We start from the raw sequence: 21086 nt of genomic DNA on the forward strand, positions 1-21086 counted from the left end.
AACTAGAGGTACCAGACTTTCTCATATTTTCCGCACGGCCGAGTGCAGAGTGTGCATTATTTTGTTGGTGTTTGACAATTGACGTCTATTTTTTTTTTTACATAAATAGAAACATAATGACCTTAAATTTATATTACTGATAGAAATAGAGAGTACGCTAACTACGGTAGGTGCACAGTTGAGAAGGTCATTATTTCCAAGGTGAATTGTCTCTGTTTTAATTTTGCAAGTTGCCTTCGAACTCGAAGTTCTGTGAAAACTCTAAATTTGAGGTTGATCACTTGGTACCGTTGGGGGCGCTGCTGATGCCGCTTATCCTTTTCGCAGTGGCTATTGTTACGGCAGCCGTAACGCATTTCCCATTTTCTATCGTTACGGTAGACTGCAACTTTTATAAAAACATGACAAGAAAATATAAAATTAGAAGGAAAAAAGTGAATTTGAACGTTATGAAATTCGGACTTTATTTCCCTTTTAAAAAAAATCCTCCAAAGCCTCAGGTTAGAAAAGGAAAAAAATTCGAGTGCAAAACTGAGATTCGAACCCGCAACCTCGCGGTGCAAAATCCTACCTTCTATCGATTGAGCTGTCGCACTGCTCACTAAAACGTGTGGAAACAAATAACTATGTACCTGCGTGCGTATCAAAAAAGTATCGTAGAGGGCGCTAAACAACGACTGCCGTAACGATAGCCACTTCGTATCCTTTTTTATTTTAATTAATAACATAAAAGTAATAGCATCATTACCAAAGTTAATCATAGTTTTAAATTCACTACATGGGAAAGAATGTATGTTAGACCTATATCCATGTTTTTTCAGATGCCACTTAATTAGCGGTTGTGACAAAGTTTATGGAGAGTTATTCAGACATGTCAGACCATCAGACAAAGTCAATACAATTTTTGAAGTAGGCCTAGCCTACAGTGTATTTTTCTTTTATTGAGTTTTAAACATAAACAAAATTCGAAATGTTTCTCAGGGCGATCGTGTAGTGGTAGTGAAGGGCCCCTGTTTTGTTTTGATAAAATTAGAGTCAAAAATGTTTTTTATGGCTCAAAAATCACCTTTATATTATAGTCAAAAACAGACTTCTCAATTCTAATGACACCCGTTTTGCAATTTTGAACAGTTTCTTGGGGTAGAACTCACGATTTTCCTGCACCGTTTGTGCCTTGCGATTTAGCGCACCGTGCGTGCTCACGGTACATCGCGCGGTGATCGCCATCTTTATTTTCAGGTTGCCTGTTGTCGCCGCGCTGTCATCGTCATTAAAACAATCAAACCCTGCCCACTATCTATGACATACCTGTTTATTGAGAATGTCGCCAACTAGTTTGGTAAAGTGGATTTTGTTTCCTTATAGGAACCAGGCCCTACACTTCACGATCGCCTCTCTCAGTCCCAGATTCATGTCATATCAACATTTTTGCTATGACTGACCTTTATTGAGATGATATATAAAGAAAAAAGGGGCGTCGGGTTGCACAACTTTCTTTCCACAAAAACGAACTGGGACTTCACTTCAGTGGTACTCCCGATCATTCTGTTGTGTGCTGCAAATCGATGGATTTTGACCTTACCAGACCCCAATTTCATGGCTCTGCTAACCACAGAATTCCGCGCTTACCATCACCATTTTGTGCTAGCCACGCTTTTCTGTGCTCTCCCTGCAAGCACAGAATTTTTAGTTACGGGATGTATGCATGTGCAGAAGCCGAAATTCCTTGCTAACGCGTGAAATACGCTTACCATAAGCACATAATTTTCTGCTATAGTAAGCAGGAATTTTATCTTTGACTGCGAGCAGAGCCAAGAAATTGGGCCCAGACTTTTCACAGTGCAGAGAGAGATCGGATCCCAGTTCCTGTGATTAACTTTAAAGCTTAGTCCTAAATTATAGAATGTTGGATTTGAAAGTCAAATTCCAAGTTTCAAGATGTAACGTTTAGTTTTAAATTATTGACAATTGTTGGAAGTTCAGGTATATGTTCTTCCAATAGAGCCTCTTTTTTACGAAGTTATGTAAGCAAGCAAACTTTTGCCTTGGTTATCAGTCTGCACATTGGATTTTTAAAACCAACTAATAGCTGTTTCATTATACTTTACAGACAGGAATCACCATGTCCCAGCTGGGACCCCAGCGAGTTCTGCCGCAGGGCAAAGACAACCTACTCAAGTCATACTTGCGACATCTTCATCGAGATGTGCAGTCTATTCAGGATAACTTCACAGAAATACTGAAGCTGGCAAAGGTAGTCAAGATTAACATCGTTTTTTTTTTATTTTTTAACCTAACTCCGTAGACATTTTTACTAGGATGCAGCCTCAATCCTGCAAAATCCTCCAACTGCCTCCATGTTAAATTTGCATACAGCCTCAATCCTCCAAAATCATCCGTTATTTCTTGAATGTGGTCCTTGGAGGGGTGCCCACTGCCTCAATCCTGCAAAATCCTCCAGCAATCACTGTCGACATGTTGAGGCAGAGCCAGTGAAATCCTGGAGCAGTGCGGAGGATTTCAAGAACACTCTAGGCCTAAATTTATGCACGGTTGAGCATAAACAACACAAGGTCCGGCCCAAGACCTTGATATGTACAGTGCATCCTCCTAAATCAGACACACTTTTTTTTTGCAAACCTCCATTTTGCAAAGAGGATTTTGGAGGATTGGGGAAGGTTAGAATTAAGTGACTATTAAATTTAGAAGATAAAAATATGAACAATATTTAGGTGACTGATTTGGGGGGGGGGGGATAATTTGCATGTAGTGGTAGAAATTGTTCAAACAGTGCTGTATTCTCTAATTCATTCCCCGGTTTTGAAGGGATGGTCTTTAAAAAATGTCTTGTTCTTTGAAAATTTCACCCTAAGGGAAAGATTAAATGATGCTTCAAATGAAAGACTAATGGCCTTATATCGCTTGCAATAATCTGTTGTACTGATTGAGACGTCTTGGTATCGAACCCCACCCTAGGTGGAGGAGGAGACACAAGTGGCGAGACAGACCCAGGGGGAACAAGAGCAAAATGAGATGCATGTCCGAGCAGCAAACATTGTAAGTATTAGGATATTCTAAAATCAGATATGGCCAAAATCCACACTGGAACCTTGAGTGCAATTTTTTTTTTTTAAATGCAAAACTAAATCCGGTCAAATTTACTCACTCTGTAGCCAACCAAATTCTCCAAAATGTTCATGAGTCAAAGGTCCTCAGTATTTTACCAGCCAGTTTTGAGGTCTCAATTCAAGTTTTAAAGGAAACGTTTCTTTAACAAAATCCATTTTTCAAACAAATTTCATTGGGTTGCCTATTAAAATAAAAAAAAAAAAATTACCGAAGCAAAAACAGGTTACTGCAGTGTTGCTGGAAATTCATACAATATGTATTGCTTGTGCCTGCTTTTCGGCTGACTATGACTCAGCATATTGTTTTTGCTGAACAGTATTTTTCTGCAAATAAAGCATCCTCTCAAACTTGGGTGCAGGGCTCACAGTCATTGTGCTTAGTTAAGTTGTTTTCATTCTTCATCATTTAGACTCCTTTAATTCCCTTTCAATGGAATTAGAAACTTGTTGACCACAGAGCATTTCAAATGCATATAAGATCATTAGCTTTTCTTGCGCATTGTTCCTTTCCGATAATGACGCTACTCAAAATCCAGAGATGAATTTTCAAAACCTAACCTGTTCATGTTTCAACTCAGTGGATATTACACTTTTCGAGAAAATAGTCACAAAAAATTCACAACTGTTTGATCACAAAACATGATTTTGTCAATAGCACTCTTTATTTCCAAAAATCAGTCAATTGACTGATCGTTGGCAATCACCTACATTTCTTGATTTCTCCTAAATGACAGCAAGCCAGAGGGAACAATTTCATGAGGGGTTTAGGTACTTGTGTTTTTTATCCAAGTATGCTTTTTAATAATGATTCAGTAAATTACTTTTGGGATAAGTGCAGATGATCGTTATATGCCTTTAAGTGTTTTTTTATGCAAATAGCATTTTTTTTCACTCGCTTTTTGAACTTTTTTGGTCTGTCTTGCAACCAGGTCCGTGCTGGTGAGTCGCTGATGAAACTTGTCTCGGACATCAAGGAGTTCCTCATCCTGAACGACTTTCCGTCGGCCAACGCTGCCATCGGCCAGAGGACCCAGTTCCTGCGCAACATCCAAGCAGAAGTGGACAGCAAGATCATGCAGCTGAAGGACGAGCTTTCCTTGAATCTCTATGAACTGGAGGAAGAGTACTACTCGTCCAGATACAAATGAAAAACTGATTCCAAAATGGACTGCATTCAGAAACTTTAGAGGGAGCTTTGGCCTAATAACGAGAGCCAATAAATGACACATCTCGTGCTCGCACTGTTTCCCCGTACGTAAACGATGGACTGCATTCAGAAACTCTAGAGGGAGCTTTGGCCTAATAACGAGAGCCAGTTAATGACACATCTCGTGCTCGCACTGTTTCCCTGTACGTAAACGATGGACTGCATTCAGAAACTCTAGAGGGAGCTTTGGCCTAATAACGAGAGCCAGTTAATGACACATCTCGTGCTCGCACTGTTTCCCTGTACGTAAACGATGGACTGCATTCAGAAACTCTAGAGGGCGCTTTGGCCTAATAACGAGAGCCAGTAAATGACACATCTCGTGCTCGCACTGTTTCCCCGCACGTAAACGATGGACTGCATTCAGAAACTCTAGAGGGAGCTTTGGCCTAATAACGAGAGCCAATAAATGAAGCATCTCGTGCTCGCACTGTTTCCCTGCACGTAAACATTGCAAAGTCATGCAAAATGTTTGAGATATTGCATTTCTGCGTCAAAGAAAAGCAACTGAATGTGCGTACATGACATACATTGACAAAATGTCTTTAACTGTAATGCATTTCAAATGCCATATGAGGGTATTATATCTGTCAAACTTTGGCTTAGCACTTGAACCATACACATTGAAAACTGTCGAGAATTGGAGAGGGTTTGTTATTTCTACTCTGACCTGATAAGGTCCAAAGTGCCAATTTTGCAGGTCTTTCAAAGGACCGATAATTTTTCAAAATTGAACAAAAAATTGACTTGATGGAGCAGGGTTTGAACCTGTGACCTCCGGATAACCGTTCCGGTGCTCTACCAACTGAGCTATCCAGCCCTATATTGGCGGTTCCCCGATTTGTCAACGCCTTTGTCCAGGGGGGCACAGAGTTGTTAGTTTTCTGCTTCCAAATTCCTTTTTCTTTTCTTTTTCATGGGAAATTAATTTTTTATTTTTTTTTAGCCTGTAGGCTCCTCGTCTGTGCCAAGGAAGAGGTAGATTGGAATCTGATATTTAAGAAATGATGTATTAAGAAACTCAGCGTAATGAAAAAATTGTGGTTCTAAATCATCTACAAGTTGGCATTCTGAAACCAGATTCTGTGCAGACATTGGGCTTTTTGATGGGCTGTGGGATTTCAAATCATTGGAAATGAAAATTTGTGGCCGAGAGAAATAGCTTGAATCATGGAGAAGTAGACGGGCATGAACAAAACGGAGCCTTGGATTCAAACCAAAGGTCTGAAGTTTTTTTTTTCAATTTTCAAATTCAAATTATCCCAACTGGGCTTTGTTAATGTCTTTTGTACTGAATTAAATTTAAGTGTCGTTTCTGTGTCAAATAAGACAATAAAATATACAGAGAGTTGACCTACGACCTATTTGTGCTGAAAAGGTTATTTCTCAGTGCCAGGATTATTATTTTTATTTTTTTTTATTTAGTTTGACTTCACGCCGGTGCCATGCAAGCGTAAACACGTTTTTTTGTCGGGGCTTTGTCCATTATTACATCAATTACGGAAAACTTTCCCCGCATTGATAAAATAAAATGGACTTTTCTGGCGTAGTTCTAGCTTGAGAGTGCTCAGCTTATCAGCAAGGAAAATTGCGTCAATGGCTTTTGTCTTGGTTTTGGTTCTGGGGCGAAGGAGCTTTTCAACTTTTATTTTTTACGCCTAAAGGTGTCCTCATTTAGTTTTTTACATTATAGATTATTTTGAATACATGTAAACTTCAAAATTAGTGAAAGTCTGCCTTATATCAAAGTGACTGATCTTTAAGTTTTCAAAGACTGACGAGAGGGCGCTATACTTTTGGAGAAATTTTGTGTCGCAAATAAAGAGGGCGCAATACATGTCGCACATGTGTATGATGACGATTGAGTGGGTAATTTCGTTCGCCGGTGAAATCTGTCTAAATTATTGATTGCAAAATCATATTGTTTACGAAGTTATTTGAAAACGGTTATTTAATTAGTATTAACCTGTCTGATAACTAAGTATCAGAGAACCCATTCGCCACGTTTCATCGCTTAGAAGTCCACGAAAATGCCGAAAAAGAAGGGTAGAGGAGGCAAGCAGAACGTGGAGGAAGAGTGGTACGACAATGCGGAGGAGGCGGTCAAAGAACGGGAGAAAATGAAGAATAACGCGGTAGCAGATGGAAGCAGTGACGAGGCAGACAAGGCTGTCACCGGCAAAAATAAGAAGGGTACGGCTCCATTTTGATGATCATTGTACAATAAATGTCTTAGCTTATTAAAGCATATCTATTCAAATATATGTTGGGAGTGAATAATCATATTTTTGGTAAGTTTTGTCTAGGTCTACCTCCAATGGTTTTGTGTAGTTTAATGCCCATCTTTTGTTTAAACTAGTCCGCAGTCTGATAGATTTTATCATTATAAATATGACTCAATTTTTTTTGGTTAATTTGACCCGTTGACTCATTTTTGGGGTTATTTTAAACTGTATCTTTTGGTTAAAAACTCTTTTTTAAGTTGTCAAACAAAATAAAAATAAACAAACTAAATAAATATGTACAAAAATATAAATTCAAATCAAAGGCTTTAAACAAAGAATTAAGCCACCCCCCCTAAAAAATTCTGAAAAAAGGGAATTCCCCCAGATGTAATAATAACACACAAAAAATTGTTTCAATGTTTTGTTTGTTATTTGTTAACGCTCTTCTTCTAACATCTCCAGATAAAAAGAAAGACAAGAAGAAGAAGAAAGACAAGGGTTGGATGCGAGGGGAGGACAATGAAGATGATGAAGATAAGAAATTGGAGGAGAAGATGAAAGATCTGGCCATTGAGGATGAAGAAGAAGAAGACTTTGCTCCAGTCAACTCAAAGCCCGCTAAAGCCGGTACTAAGTCAACAGCTGTGGTTTTTTTTTAAATTCCTTTCTTATTAATTTTAGTTGAGAGTACTGGATTTCAAAAACATACTTAAGTGTATCTGCAGGTTTTAGCATCATGAAGAGAATTATTACGCCCCAATATGGCATCGTCCCAACTATAGTTGGGACGATTCTTGGACTGTCCCAACAATAGTTGGGACCATTGCAGATTTTAGAAGTGGAAAATCAGAACATTGGCATATTAAGAAAAAGGAAAGTTAATACTGAGGGTGACAGGGTTTTTTAGGGTACGACTAGGAGGGTTGTTGCAAAAAAAAACCACCAGAATTAATTTTTTTTCTAGTGAATTAGAACAAAATGTTCAACATCTTTTTTGTTCGGATCCATTGATCTCAATTATTTGTAATTCACTTTTTTTTCACATTGTGATTCTTCTCAGGCGGCTTTGCTGCTCTGGGTGCTCTAGAGGATGAGCTTGAAGATAGCGAGGAAGAAACCTTGGAAGAAGAGCGACCCAAGAAGACGAAAGGGGGCAGCAAGGGCAAGAAGGAGAAAGAATCAAGGAACAAGTCAAAGGGTAAGTGAAGGTTTATTGGTGCCAATACAAGGAAGGAATTACTTTTTTTTTGGTTCCAATTTTTTTTTTTTCAGTGTTAGGCTTTTTAAAGTTAATGAAAATACATATGTATTTATATTTCCTGATGCCTGCATAATTATTTCCTTCAATTAACCCTCTTATGCAATCATACATTCTGTGCAAAGTTGTCCTTGCAGTCAAAATCAATCAAGTGACTGTTTTCAACAGTTAAGAGCTCCCAGCCTACATAAAGCAGGATTGACTGGCTGTGACCATGGAGCTACAAAAAAGGCTCCATGCTTTGACTGTTTCTGCAACTTGATAAAGCTATGCTTTGACTGTAGGTGATTGCTACGCCAACTGTGCCTACCACTTGCCTGTTTTTGTCTGTTGGCTGAATTTGACTAGTCACAATGCTTGCTTGAATTATGATCTGACTGTTGGTGACTAGCCTGTGTAAAAGGCATGACAGAGGAAGAGGATTGATTTTTGGACTGTCTGTGAATGTTCAGATAGCAGGAGGGTTAAATAAGTATATGAAAGATAGACCAGTATTCACTATCAAAGTGGGTACATAAGATCTGTCAAAACTGGTCATTGGCACAGCAACTGGATCACGCCGCCACATGGCCACCACTCACTACGGAGTATGTGTTTTTTTCTGAGCATTCTTGTGTTGTTTCGTTAGGAAATTGGAAAAGATTTTACAGGTGTGAATTTTATTTGTATGATTACAGTCCGCAGCGAAACAATTGATCATCGTGGCCAATTTTCTGAACGATTTTACTTCGCTTTGAATACACTTGCTATACCAATGGCTGGACCAGTTTTCGCGTGTGTGGCCTAATACATCACTAGGATAAGTCCAGTGACCTCGCTTGCTATTACGTAACACTTCGATAGTGAATTGTACTAGTGAATGCTGTGAAATATAAATCACTTGTTGTAGTTCATGGTAGCATTTTATATCTCAGGTTTTCTTTGCATTCAGATTGACTATATAAATTCAATTTTTTGTCGTAACACACAGGTGACACAAAAGATAAAGATGAAATCGTTGATCGAGCAGAAGAAGAAGAAGAAAAGGAAGAAGAACAAAGTAAGCCTCAACTGTTAGGTTTTCAAAGTGAAAGAAATTTAAATGCCATGTGCAAAACGCTGTAAGAGGTATGTGCCGCAGTTAAAACTACTTACTGATTTTGAAAATCAGGAGTTTTGTTAAATGTTGAATTTTTGAGACAATTTGTTGGAATGTTCTTAAGTTGGGGGGGGGGGGGGTGTTGTATCGGGAACTTTTATCCCAGATGTTACCAGGATGCATTTTCCAGGTTCCGTTCTTAATGTTCCATATTTGTGTTTTTTTTCCCCGGCAGATCAGAAAAAAGAGCCGGGCTCAGAGAAACCAGAGCCAGAACCGACGGAAAAAGTGAAGAAAATGAGCAACAAAGAGAAGAAGAAACTCAAGAAACATGTGAGTATCGAATTAAACTAAAAACAGTACTAATGTGTTAAGATATAAAACCTTTAGATGTAATATTGAGTTTTGCCCTTCACCGACATAAAGTTCTCATTCGGCAAATTGCAGCTACGCGATGTCAGACACTGAACCAATGAATTGTAGCAACCACGGCACGTGTGCGTCGTGTCAACGCTTGCGCACACCCATTCACGGCTTCGCCGAATTAAAAACTAACTACTAACAGAAATGACCTTCTTTTATTGTTTTCTTCAAAATGACAGCATGCCAGAAAAAAAAGGTTTCACAGGGAGTTAAGTGCCATTACTATCTTTAAACCAAGTATGCTTTTCAACAATAATTTCGTCAGTTACATTTTGGATAGCAGCAAATGATATACCTTTAAGTATCACGTTAAAATCTAAACAATGTTAATGGTATTTATTGTATTTGGTTACCACAGCAAGAATTCTTAGCCTCTATGAAGCTAGCCAGCGTTGGAGATGATCTGTCCCAGTTCTCACTATCGCAACAAGAGAAGACAACCAAGGGTGCTTTACTAGAAAATGCCACAGACATCAAGGTAGGCATTGAAGTCTTTCTAGACTTTAAAGTGAGAGAGAAATATAGTCGATAGTTGATATTAGCTCCCCGAGGTATTGGACAGACTTCGCCTCGGGAACTAGTCTGTCTACTTCCAACACCAAAGGGAATTAATGTCAACTATCCACCCCAACTAAGCCATGCTTTGTTTGTTTTACTATGCCTCATACCTATTCATAACAATGTCATGAAGTTACGCATAATTTTTTTTCGGCAGATGTTGTTTTGCGTGTGCCGCATCTTTTCATGTAGGTGCTGCATGCTGCTAGGGTGATGTTCGCACATGCACACTACGCCCGCGTGCTAGCTCCATGATTGCTTCGTAAAGAACATACATAGAAGACTAGCGCACTGATAACCAGTGCGATAGTCTACTTCGCATGCGTGTTTAACCTGTGCGTGAAACCTCATGTGCGCGCTTGGTAAACAGCAAAATTAGCGGCTGACATGTGATGGTGAATGGACCAGTGAGAACTCGGCTCTCGATCATGAATATGTATGAGGTATAGTAGTGTTCGATACTGTACCATTCAGGATTGGGCCATAAGCCCTGCCCACTTTTGGTTTGTGACTGAATTTGACTGGGCTTCTGTAGTCACCTGACCAAAAGTCCTTATCTGATTGGTCAGTTGTTGGCTGGCTGGTTGATGAATCCCGGTAGATAATGTTTTGAAATTGCATAATTCTTGAATGCACAGATCGAGAAGTTTTCCATTTCGGCGGCTGGTAAAAGCCTGTTTGACAACGCGACGCTGGCCATCGCACAGGGGCGACGATACGGTCTTGTTGGTCCCAATGGGTAAGATGTGCTAATATTTGGTACTTACTCTTCCTATAGGTCAGTTCATCTGTCGATCAGTTTAATCTCCCTCCTTGTCTTCTGACAGCATTTCACCGTTGAGAACATTTTCATCATTGTAATTAAAACCTCTCGGAGAGCACTGAATATAAAAATCGCAAATCTCCTAGAGACGCTTAATTTCATCCAACAAGGTGTGGGAGGATTGTTTAATTTTTTTTTAAGCCCTGGAGACATTCGTGTTGATTTTTATTTGGTTTGGTCTGGTTCCCTCTTCAACAGCATGGGTAAGACCACATTATTGAACCACATTGCCACCAGGGCTCTGGCCATTCCACCCAATATCGACGTTCTGCTGTGTGAACAAGGTAAGGAAGGACCCTAGGATTTCCTTGACATTCTTTGTCTTGAACCACTCAGCAACTGAACTTGCATGGACCAGTCATCAGGTTTAAATCTAATATCGAGTACCGAAGTGTACCGTGTATTCTGGTTGACGTGCATAGTTTCAGCCAGAACAAAGACTGCTGACGTCAGACTTCAGTACTCTGTAGCTTCAAGGGACTGTCACACTTTGATTTTTAAAAATTTTTTAGGGGGAGGCAGCTTTGAATCCAGTTGCAGTTGATTTTTTGGGTTGGACCAGGCATGAGATTTTTCAGACTTTTGTCTGAAATCAGACTTTTTGAATCTAAAAGAGAAAGACTTTATTAATAAGGCCAAAAAAAGGTCTCTATTTCTGGTATGCACGCGCGTCGCTGTAGCCATACGCGTCGGCAAATTAAAAAGGTTTTTTTTCAATGTAAGATGATTTCTCCAAATGCCAAACTCACTGGTTTGACTGGAATCCTGCTGCTGCACAATTTTAATGTGTTTTTAGATGGGGTTACGATCGAGTATAAGCTTTATGTGGTCTCTCTAGGCTCCCATACATTTTGCGCTAAAGTTAGCCGGGCACCATTTGCAGTCATCAGCCGACATTTGAAGAAAATACAAGTACAAAAAAAAAAATCACGTCGCTGCACCACTTTTGGGGCAAGCTCCATATCAGAAACCGAAGACTTTTTTTTTTGCCTAAAGAAAGATATGCATTTTTCAGACATTTCATCAATTTTCAGCCTTTTTTTTGTAATTGACAATCTCATTCCTATTGGACGGATTAATGATTTTCCTTTGTTTTTGCTTTTGTCAGAGGTCAAAGCCGATGAGACGCCAGCCTTTGAGGCTGTCCTGAATTCCGACAAGAAACGGTTGGCTCTCTTGAAAGAGGTAGGGGAAAGTTTGCTGTTGTTGTGACATCTTTAGCCCTAGGCATCCTGATACGGTATATTATCCCCTTGGGTGCTGTGGTCCAGTGGTTACGGTGTTTGACTCGTGTGCCGTGCTACATGGGTTCAAATCCTGACGGGGAACATGGTGCTTGTGCGCTTGGGCAAGGCACTTTACCACGATTGCCTCTCTCCACCCAGGTGTAGTAAATGGGTACCTGGTAGGAAGAAATTCCTTCAAGGCTTGAGCGCCATAATGGCAGCTGTGCTAAAGCCAGGGGAATATTGGAGTGCCAGGAGTGTCACTTAGTGATGGACATGAGCACTATGGGCTCCGTGCGCCAACAAAAGAGGGCGCCCTTTTACCTAGAAACGACGTCCCATGGGTGGGACACGTACATTTCGCTGGTTGACGCGTGTGTGTGACGCACGTACACCAGGGGATTTGTACTATGTACACGCAGTGGCTGCATTTTCGCGGAAAAATATTGCAGTCAGGCAAGATGGCGTCGCTCGGGCACCCCCAACTGTACTTTCTTTGCCGATGAGGGGGTACTTGATCGGAGCAGATACAAGAAGCCAATGTAATTAATTATTATTTTGCTGCAATGTTTAGAAATGACATTTAATCGTATAAAGCAAGACGAGTCTTTCATAAATTTGTGTATGATGCAGTGTTGTAGAACAATGAGGTTTTGTACTCCTTTTAATTATCTTTTTCACAGGAGAAAGAGTTGCTGGCGGAAAGTGAAAGAGGAGATGACTCACACAGTGAAAGACTCAAACAGGTAAAAACGAAAAACTGATTTTTTTTTTTTAACAAATGAGGTTTCTTTCACTATTCGTTCATTCGTTTGTATGGACACCATCGTCGTTTAAACTGGGAGGTCCGAGGACAGCCAGTTGATAGTAGCGTCATCAAGGGTCATTAAGCCTCTTCATATATTAACTATTGATGCTATGTTATATTTTGCTAAGTGTTTAGTTCGTATATATTTGTACATTTCATACCTCAAAATACCAGAGCGCAAATAGTGATAGTGTCTATTTGATGGAAGTGCCGCCACAGCATTGACTGTCAACTTTGTTTGTAATTTGTTGTTGTTGTTGTTTTTCTCCAGGTTTATGAGGAGATGTCTGCAATCGGCGCTGACTCGGCAGAACCACGAGCAAGAAGAATATTGGCGGTGAGTTGATGCAAATTGTCTGACATTGAAAGACAAATTATTTGAAATAAAACAATTTGTTGGGAATGAGTTGCTTATTGATTCTCTCGAAGACAAAAATGTGTGAGCAGATGCTTTTTTAAACTGAATTGGACTTGAATTAAGCTATAACAAAAATTTAACTGAGTCTTTTTTTATGGATTTGTTGTACTTTCAGGGTTTGCAGTTCACACCAGAAATGCAAAAGAAAGCGACCCAGGACTTCTCTGGAGGGTGGAGGATGCGTGTGTCATTAGCAAGGTACTGTTGAATATTCACCAAATGTTTCATATTTATATAAAATAAATATTGTAGCGGACACCTTTGGAAGCCTTTTTCTTTTCTCTTGTCCATGAGCTGCTGCTGGCGCTCTGCCGGCATAGTTGGTTCACATGTTTAATACCAATGCTTTTCTATAAACATAAAATTTGTTGTTGTTGACAACAGAGCTCTGTTTATGGAACCCACGTTACTGATGCTTGATGAGCCTACTAACCATCTGGACCTGAACGCTGTTATCTGGCTGAACAGGTAAGTCTCCTTCGTCAAAATCAGTAAATAATTGAGACCCTACACCACTCACACCCTACAAAACCCAACAGAATGTTGGGGGCAGGAATTATTATTATTAATGTTTTTTTTTAACTTTCAGAGATCAACTTATTTTTCAGTTGCATAAGACTTGACCCGACATGTACAAATTTAAAAAGTTAAGACGTCCTGAAATTGCGATCCTAACAAGATCTTCATTTGTCTCTACAAGAAGAACTTGTTAAAATTGCAACATCTGGCCGCCTTAACTTTTCAGAATAAGATGAATTTGGGACATATATTCATTTTCACACATTTTTCGCAACCAAAACAACTTTGTCATCAATATGAGCAATCACCTTTGTTTGGATTTTCTTCTTAATCCCTTTAATTTTCTTAATCACTTTAATCTCTCTTAATCCCTGTAATCTTCCTAATCCATTTATTGTTGTTAATCCCTTAAATCTCATCTTCTTAATCCTCTTAATCCAGCTATTTGCAAGGATGGAAGAAGACACTACTCATCGTCTCCCACGACCAGCAGTTCTTAGATGATGTTTGTACAGACGTCATCCATTTAGGTGAAACTTTTTTTTTTCATTTTTGTAACAGCTTGAAAACTATTGGATTAAACATTTTAATGCACACTACATTTACACTTGAAAGTTACATGCCATTTCATTATCAGTCGATTACAGAATGGTTTTATTTAACATATGTGATTTTCCACTCAAAGATTTGTTCTAGACAGCAATGGTCATGAAGTTGTGGTTATTTTGTTAATTTTTATGTAAAATATGACTTAAGTATCCTTTCTGTTTTCACACAGATGCACGGAAGTTACAGTATTACAAGGGAAATTACAGTAAGTCGTTATTTTGTGATTTCTTTTGGTGTTATTATTTTTAAATTTTTAATATTTTTTATTAATTTCTGCTCACAGTTGAACTGTTATTTGTTGATGTCACACATTAACAAAATTCTCTAAAATGTTTTATGGCATTTCTGTCCTAAAAACATTGCAAAAGTTTGATTCCAAAAATGTTTTTTCTTTTTGGTCAAAAGTTTGGCTTTGTCGATTACCTGACATTGCATTGCTTCTGTAATTGACAATGTACCATTGACTTTTGTTATTGACCAATCATACAGATGCATTTAAGAAGATGTTCAAACAGAAGAGGAAAGAGCAGCTCAAGGAGTACGAGAAACAGGTTGGTATTGTGTGGGAGGAGTTGGGGTACCAGACATTAAAAAAATAATGCTTGTACTTTGTAAAATCTTAAAGATGTATTTCCTGTGTTATTTTCAAGTTTCATCCTGAAAAATAGATTCCTTTTCTAAATTGCTATTTTTCTTGAAATACAAAAGCTATTCAGTTTTGAATGAGACATCGAATGCCAAAAATCGGCCCATGTTTAGTTATTGTTTTATTTATTACTTTAATTACCCTAACCTTCCCAAATCCTCAAAAATCCTCTTTGCAAAATGGAGGATTTTGCAGGATTGAGGCTGTATTGCAAAACTGTGTTGCTGATTTTGGAGGATGCACTGTGTCAAGGTCTTAGGCCGTACCTTGCGTTGTTCATGCTCAGCCGTGCATAAATTTAGGCCTAGATTATACTTGAAATCCTCCGCACTGCTCCAGGAAGTCACTTGCTCTGCCTCAACATGTTGACAGTGATTACTGGAGGATTTTGCAGGATTGAGGCAGTGGTCACCCCTCCAAGGACCACATTCAAGAAATAACGGATGATTTTGGAGGATTGAGGCTGTATGCAATTTTTACATGAATGCAGTTGGAGGATTTTGCAGGATTGAGGTTGCATCCTAGCAAAAAGGCCTAGGGAGTTAGGGTTACAATCTTGAATTATTGGCTGCCAGGGAAATGCTCCCCACATGATTATATCACTTCGCATTTGGGCTTGAAACCCTTTGAAAGTTAAAATACAGATTGGGCATTTTTGGTTTCTGGCTACTGCAAAGTGCAAGATTTGAGAGAATTCATGAAGTTACTTGGAAAAACATAAAAGGATGACGTGATAACTATACTTTTGTTTCTCTGGTTTTGTTTTTTTCTGCAACAGGAAAAGAAAATCAAAGAGTTAAAAGGGAGAGGAAAATCAACCAAGGATGCTGTAAGTCAAATTTTTGATTGGGCCAAGAGGGCGCGAGTATTTATTTTTCAAAATTGGGATGGGGATTAAGTGTATAGCATTGTGCGCTATTTCAACATTGTAATATTAAAACTAAAACTTACCTGTTTCTGATGGCTTGCAAGAGAGATATACAACGCTTTGATTTATTTCCTGAAAATTTCAGACAGAAGGGTATCTTCACTCTTCCGATGAAAAAAAAAAAAACCGTGGAAAAGCTGCCATCTTGGGGGAAAAAGTGCCCATCTCCATCATTAAAAGAGAAATAATTTTGGTTTTACTCAGCCTTATTAAATTCCTTTGTGGGACAGCTCTTAAGTTTTATTTTCCCCTCCCCCCCCCCCAATGTTTTGACAGGAAAAGGAAACAAAGACGCAACAAGGAAGGAAACAAGGGAAGAACAAGAACAAAGGCGACCCCACGGGGGAGGAAGTAGAGGTCCTTGAACTCCTGGCTAAACCCAGGGAATACGTGGTCAAGTTTACATTCCCGCAACCCCCCAAACTCAACCCACCAATCCTGGGGCTCTATGGTGAGTTCACATTTTTGGAAAGAAAAAAGAGGCAGATTTTTTAGCACAAATATGTGTTCAGCACAGAATCAAGATTTCCTTAGCAACAGCAGGTTACCAGCCAAAACTGTCATGCAATGTGCGTTGCTAATGACTGGTTCCCAGCCGGTTCACGAAGTAATGTGTTAAGCAATATGTTTGGCGTTCTGGCAAAATAAGACAGAAGTGGGAAGAGATCGACATAAGGGTTTGCAGGTATTAGGAAAGAGAACAAAATTCTCCTTGCGATACTGTTTGTTGAAGCTCAATCGGACATTCCGTTGACAAGTTATGGCTGTTTAAAGTTTGCATTTATCGCCATTTCAAAAAAGTAAAATACTGAGAAAAAGGCCTTTCAACTTTGAGTTTTGTAGTTGCAAAAACCAAACATACCATTTGTTGCGTTTTTTTAGTGCTTCTATTCCACGATTTGTATACTATTTCTTTAAAATTTCTGTACATGTAGTAGACATATCAGAGGTTACCAATATCAGTAAATCGGAAAATCGGAAAAAAATCTCCCTATTCAGTTTTTGGCATTTTTCTCCATTACAGCCCGTGCCCATTTCCATCTCATTTTGCCAGAGCGCCTCACATATGTCAACTAAACTGCTCTTTACAATTGGGCCAAGCTGTTTTAAAAACTCAATTTATGAAATATGAAATTCCAATTTTTAGTTTAACCACCACTGAGCTTATCACACCTATCGGTTATTTATTTGTTTTCCCAGCTGTGGATTTTGGATATCCAGATCAAGAGTTGCTGTTCAAGAACCTGGAGTTTGGCATAGATATGGAATCAAGAAGTAAGTCATTTCTTGTGGTATGTTTACTCTGAGATTTTATTTTAGCTTATACAGAGTTGGTTTGGTTTGTTTTTGTCTATGTGCATTTCTACATTGGTTTTATTTTTGTTTCGTTTTAGAGCACTTATGATGTATTTTTTTTTTTTTTTTTTTTTTACAAGGCATATCTGGGCCTTAACAGCTAGAAACATTATTGATTAATAGAGACTGCTGATGGCTTGTCGCCCAGATAGCGATTCACCTCCCTCCTGAAGATAGCCAGATTCCTGTTAGTGGGTATGTGGGCAGGAAGAGAGTTCCATATTCGGGCCGTAGATGGTCAAAAGGACCTTTGATGGCCGACTCAGTTTGATCGTGGTACCTCCACTGCCAGGTTGTGTGGTCGAACAGACTGCCGAAGCCTTGGAACAGGAATATACCTGTTTTGCATCAGCTGGCACAGGAGTTCCGAGGTTCCGAGGTTCCGAGGTTCTGAGGTTCTGAGGTTCCGAGGTTCCGAGGCTCCGAGATTCTGAGGTTCCGAGGCTCCGAGGTTCTGAGGTTCCGAGGTTCTGAGGTTCTGAGGTTTGGAGGTTCTGAGGTTCCGAGGTTCTGAGGTTCCGAGGTTCTGCCAACATTTATTTTGAAACTTAATAGCTTGGAATATGAGTTACCTATACCTGTTGCTTTTTTTTTTTTTCCTCTCAGTTGCCATTGTCGGACCAAACGGCGTTGGGAAGAGCACACTACTGAAATTACTTAAGGGAGACCTACAACCGGTGAGTGAAGAAAATGCTATCCTTTCAGACTAAAATATGTCTGGCTGCTTGCTAGCTTTGTGTCTTGACCTACTGAGGTATAACTGTTTTGTTTGAAACTTGTTGCAGTTATCTGGTGAAATGAGAAAGAACCACCGACTGCGTATCGGCTTTTACAGTCAGCATTCAGCCGACCAGCTGGACTTGGACGAGACATCAGTGGAATACTTACAGGTAAGAGTAAGTTTTGGCGAGGACCGTGAGTCGACTGGTGGTTGATTTGTGACGTAACCTACGCCTGGGCACTGGTAGCAACGTGCGAACGTATCTAGTCACACAACAGTCACAATGTCACCGTGAAACTTCCTGGTCCTAAAAAACGTTAACAACTTTGTGAATGATTGTGGAGCCAGTGAGTAGTGAAGATGTAAAATGTAGACAACGCCAGTGTTTCAGAAATTGTCCAGTCTTAACATTCGTGTTTTTTTTTTCTCTACTGTAGCGAGTGTACAACTTGGGCTACCAGGAGGCTCGCAAGACCCTTGGTCAGTTTGGACTGATCAGCCACGCTCACACCATCAAGATCAAGGACTTGTCGGGCGGTCAGAAATCCAGGGTGGCCTTTGCCGACATGTGCAAGCGACAGCCCGACGTCATTATATTGGTGAGCTTTGGTGAACATGTCCCTTTATTACTCAGATAAAATAAAATGACGTAGTAAGTGTTTATGGTTACATCATATAGCAGGAATTTAGGTTATGTTTGAAGAATGGCGAGTCTAAACAGAACAGGAACACACAATTCTTTAATAAAAAGAAGAGATTAATTGGAAATGCATAGTATAACCTTAAACCCTTTTTATTTCCTCTGCCATGTAAAGCTCCTAGTCCTATTTATCATTACTCAAATCAAATCTGACTGGACATATTTTTGCCATTTGTTGTTATCATGTTGTCTGTCTTATTTTCATCACGATTGAGTCTGATTTCATGAAGTCTTTCTTGTAATAAAACCAAGTATTCCTTAAAAACGCACTTGAGACACTGTAGCCCGGAAGCCCGAATAAACCTAACGAGGATGTAGAAATGATACATGTGTTTGTTCTCCTCCTCCAGGATGAGCCTACCAACAACCTAGACATAGAATCCATCGATGCCCTGGCCGATGCCATCAACGTCTACAAAGGAGGTACCCTTGGCAGAAAAATATCCCTTACCAAATTTCCTTAGCTCGTAGCCTGTTTACACAGAGCAAGTGCTGGGCGTAGACAATTTTTATATTAACATCTCCATGCACTTGTGCCGTTCTGAAACTATTCACTAACTCTTGAACAAAATTGGATAGATCTTTTTGCCAAGCTGAAATCAGTTGATGACCAATCACAAGAAATATTTCCTGTGATCAGTTACTTTCTATGTTTCTTTGGTCCATCAAGTCAGCTTAAAAAAAAGAAAAAAAACATAGTTTCAAATTTTTGGACCATATTTCCGACAACAGTCATGTCTCCTGACGAGTAGTCTTTGTACTGCCCCAAACTACCCTGCCTTCTACTCCTATCACTGCCCGAAACCGCCCCGTACTTTATGGTTTGGTGAATTCATTGGGAAATAAATACAATGTAATACAATGTAATACAAAATATTTTTACATGCAGGTAAAAGCTGATTGTCATTTGACTTTTTGTTGTTGCAGGAGTCGTTCTGGTCAGTCACGACGCCCGCCTGATCACGGAGACCGACTGCCAACTCTGGGTGGTGGAAGAGAAATCCATCAACGAGATCGACGGGAACTTTGACGATTACAAGCACGAGTTGCTAGTGGAGCTCGGAGAGCTAGAAAAAGATGCCTAGATTTGTAAGTCGGGTCAGCGACGCCTCTCCGCCACCCCCCTGGTTTTCACTTCTTGTGTCCAGTTCAATCCCATCTGCATCAGTGTTAGGAACGGAAGAACTTGGCACAAAGAACTCGGTGAGCTTGAGAAAAAACGACGACGCCCAGATTGTAAGTTGGGTTTATAGCCATGCCCATCCCCATCCCCCTGGCTTTCACTTCAGATGCTCCGAGTTTGAGTTCCATGTGCATCAATAATAAGATAGGAATTATTTTCTTTTTTCCTGATTTTTGAATCTTTGTCTTTCACTTCTGAAAATGAAAATGTCTTCCTCATTTGACCTTTTTGTGAATGTTCAAGGATCTGGAAGGGGAAGAGGGGTGTCTTGCACATATCTGAAGGAGACAAATTTATTTTTCTGTCAAACTAGATGGTAAATGGATGGCCCTCTTTGGCGTTTTCAACCGATTTTGCTTTTTGGTTGGTTATTTTGTCACAAACTTCTAGAAAACAAAGTCAGTCACAAAGTCAGCAGGAAGCCATCTGTACATTTTCGAAAGATACTCGTGGTGAAAATATTTCTTAAAAACCTTTATTTCCAATTTAAAAAAAGGGGTGATCGTGCCAGGGTGTAGAAGGTGGTAATTTCTGGGGGTTTTAGCCAAAAATTTCATTTACAGGAAATATATTTCATTTTTGGAACAGAATGTAGGGAGACTTTCCATTTCATTTATTGACATGTTTTGCTAAAGAACTATTGCTTCATAGACGTTGAAATTAAAACTTGGCTTGGGATGATCAAGAAGATATTGATTTTTTTTTAATAAAAAGCTCTTGCAAAACTGATTATTAAAAACCATATCAATCAAAACTGATTTTAATAAGTCAACTTTCCTAAATCAAGCTTCATATTTATATGGACATTCTGTTGGGATGTTAACAAATTTAACTTAAAAAAATCTTTTAGAAAGATTGTCTACCATCTTAACCTTGGATAATGAATAAAACTGCTGCAATATTTCGAGTAAATATGGATCTGGGGTAAGAATCATGTCAAAGTTCAGGGTTAAGAGTGCAGAACGTTACTGCAAAGGAAAAACTCTTTAAACATGTAAAAAAATAAAAATAAAAAGGAAACTATTTGACCCAAGATATTTCTTGAACTTGTAAGTGTTTTTGAATAATGACATTCAAAATGTAGACTTTGTACAAATGGTAGTCATTTTATTCTCTGGTTCAGCATCATACAAATAAAAAGAACAAAAGATTTATGCAAGGCATTAGTGCATCTCACTTTTAAAGTGTTTTTTTTTATTGTGAAAAGTCATATTTTGAACAACAAATCAGTTTACAAAAGCATTTCACCGACACAGAACAACACACACAAGT

The 21086-nt window shown here is 39.2% G+C and overlaps 2 protein-coding genes across 2 annotated transcripts; both read left to right on the top strand.

The window, feature by feature from the left end:
* The first annotated feature begins 89 nt into the window (after positions 1–89).
* LOC119734190 (mediator of RNA polymerase II transcription subunit 22-like) lies at positions 90–4280 on the top strand. Its single transcript, XM_038207544.1, has 4 exons — positions 90–166; positions 2111–2254; positions 2977–3057; positions 4058–4280. The coding sequence occupies exons 2-4, from the start codon at positions 2123–2125 to the stop codon at positions 4274–4276; spliced, it is 432 nt and encodes a 143-aa protein (XP_038063472.1). The 5' UTR covers positions 90–166; positions 2111–2122; the 3' UTR covers positions 4277–4280.
* Positions 4281–6147: 1867 nt separating this feature from the next.
* LOC119734189 (ATP-binding cassette sub-family F member 1-like) lies at positions 6148–20977 on the top strand. The gene is made up of 24 exons (XM_038207543.1): positions 6148–6528; positions 7023–7187; positions 7621–7758; positions 8789–8857; positions 9132–9229; positions 9678–9797; positions 10516–10616; positions 10899–10984; positions 11809–11885; positions 12610–12672; positions 13006–13071; positions 13268–13350; positions 13537–13620; positions 14113–14201; positions 14450–14485; positions 14770–14831; positions 15705–15755; positions 16131–16305; positions 17055–17129; positions 17817–17887; positions 17996–18100; positions 18369–18530; positions 18982–19054; positions 19559–20977. Exons 1-24 carry the CDS (start codon positions 6366–6368, stop codon positions 19714–19716), a joined length of 2370 nt encoding a protein of 789 aa, XP_038063471.1. The 5' UTR covers positions 6148–6365; the 3' UTR covers positions 19717–20977.
* Positions 20978–21086: the final 109 nt, after the last annotated feature.

This window comes from Patiria miniata, unplaced genomic scaffold (genome assembly GCF_015706575.1).
Source record: "Patiria miniata isolate m_02_andy unplaced genomic scaffold, ASM1570657v1 HiC_scaffold_27, whole genome shotgun sequence".
Classification (NCBI taxonomy): Eukaryota; Metazoa; Echinodermata; class Asteroidea; order Valvatida; family Asterinidae; genus Patiria; species Patiria miniata.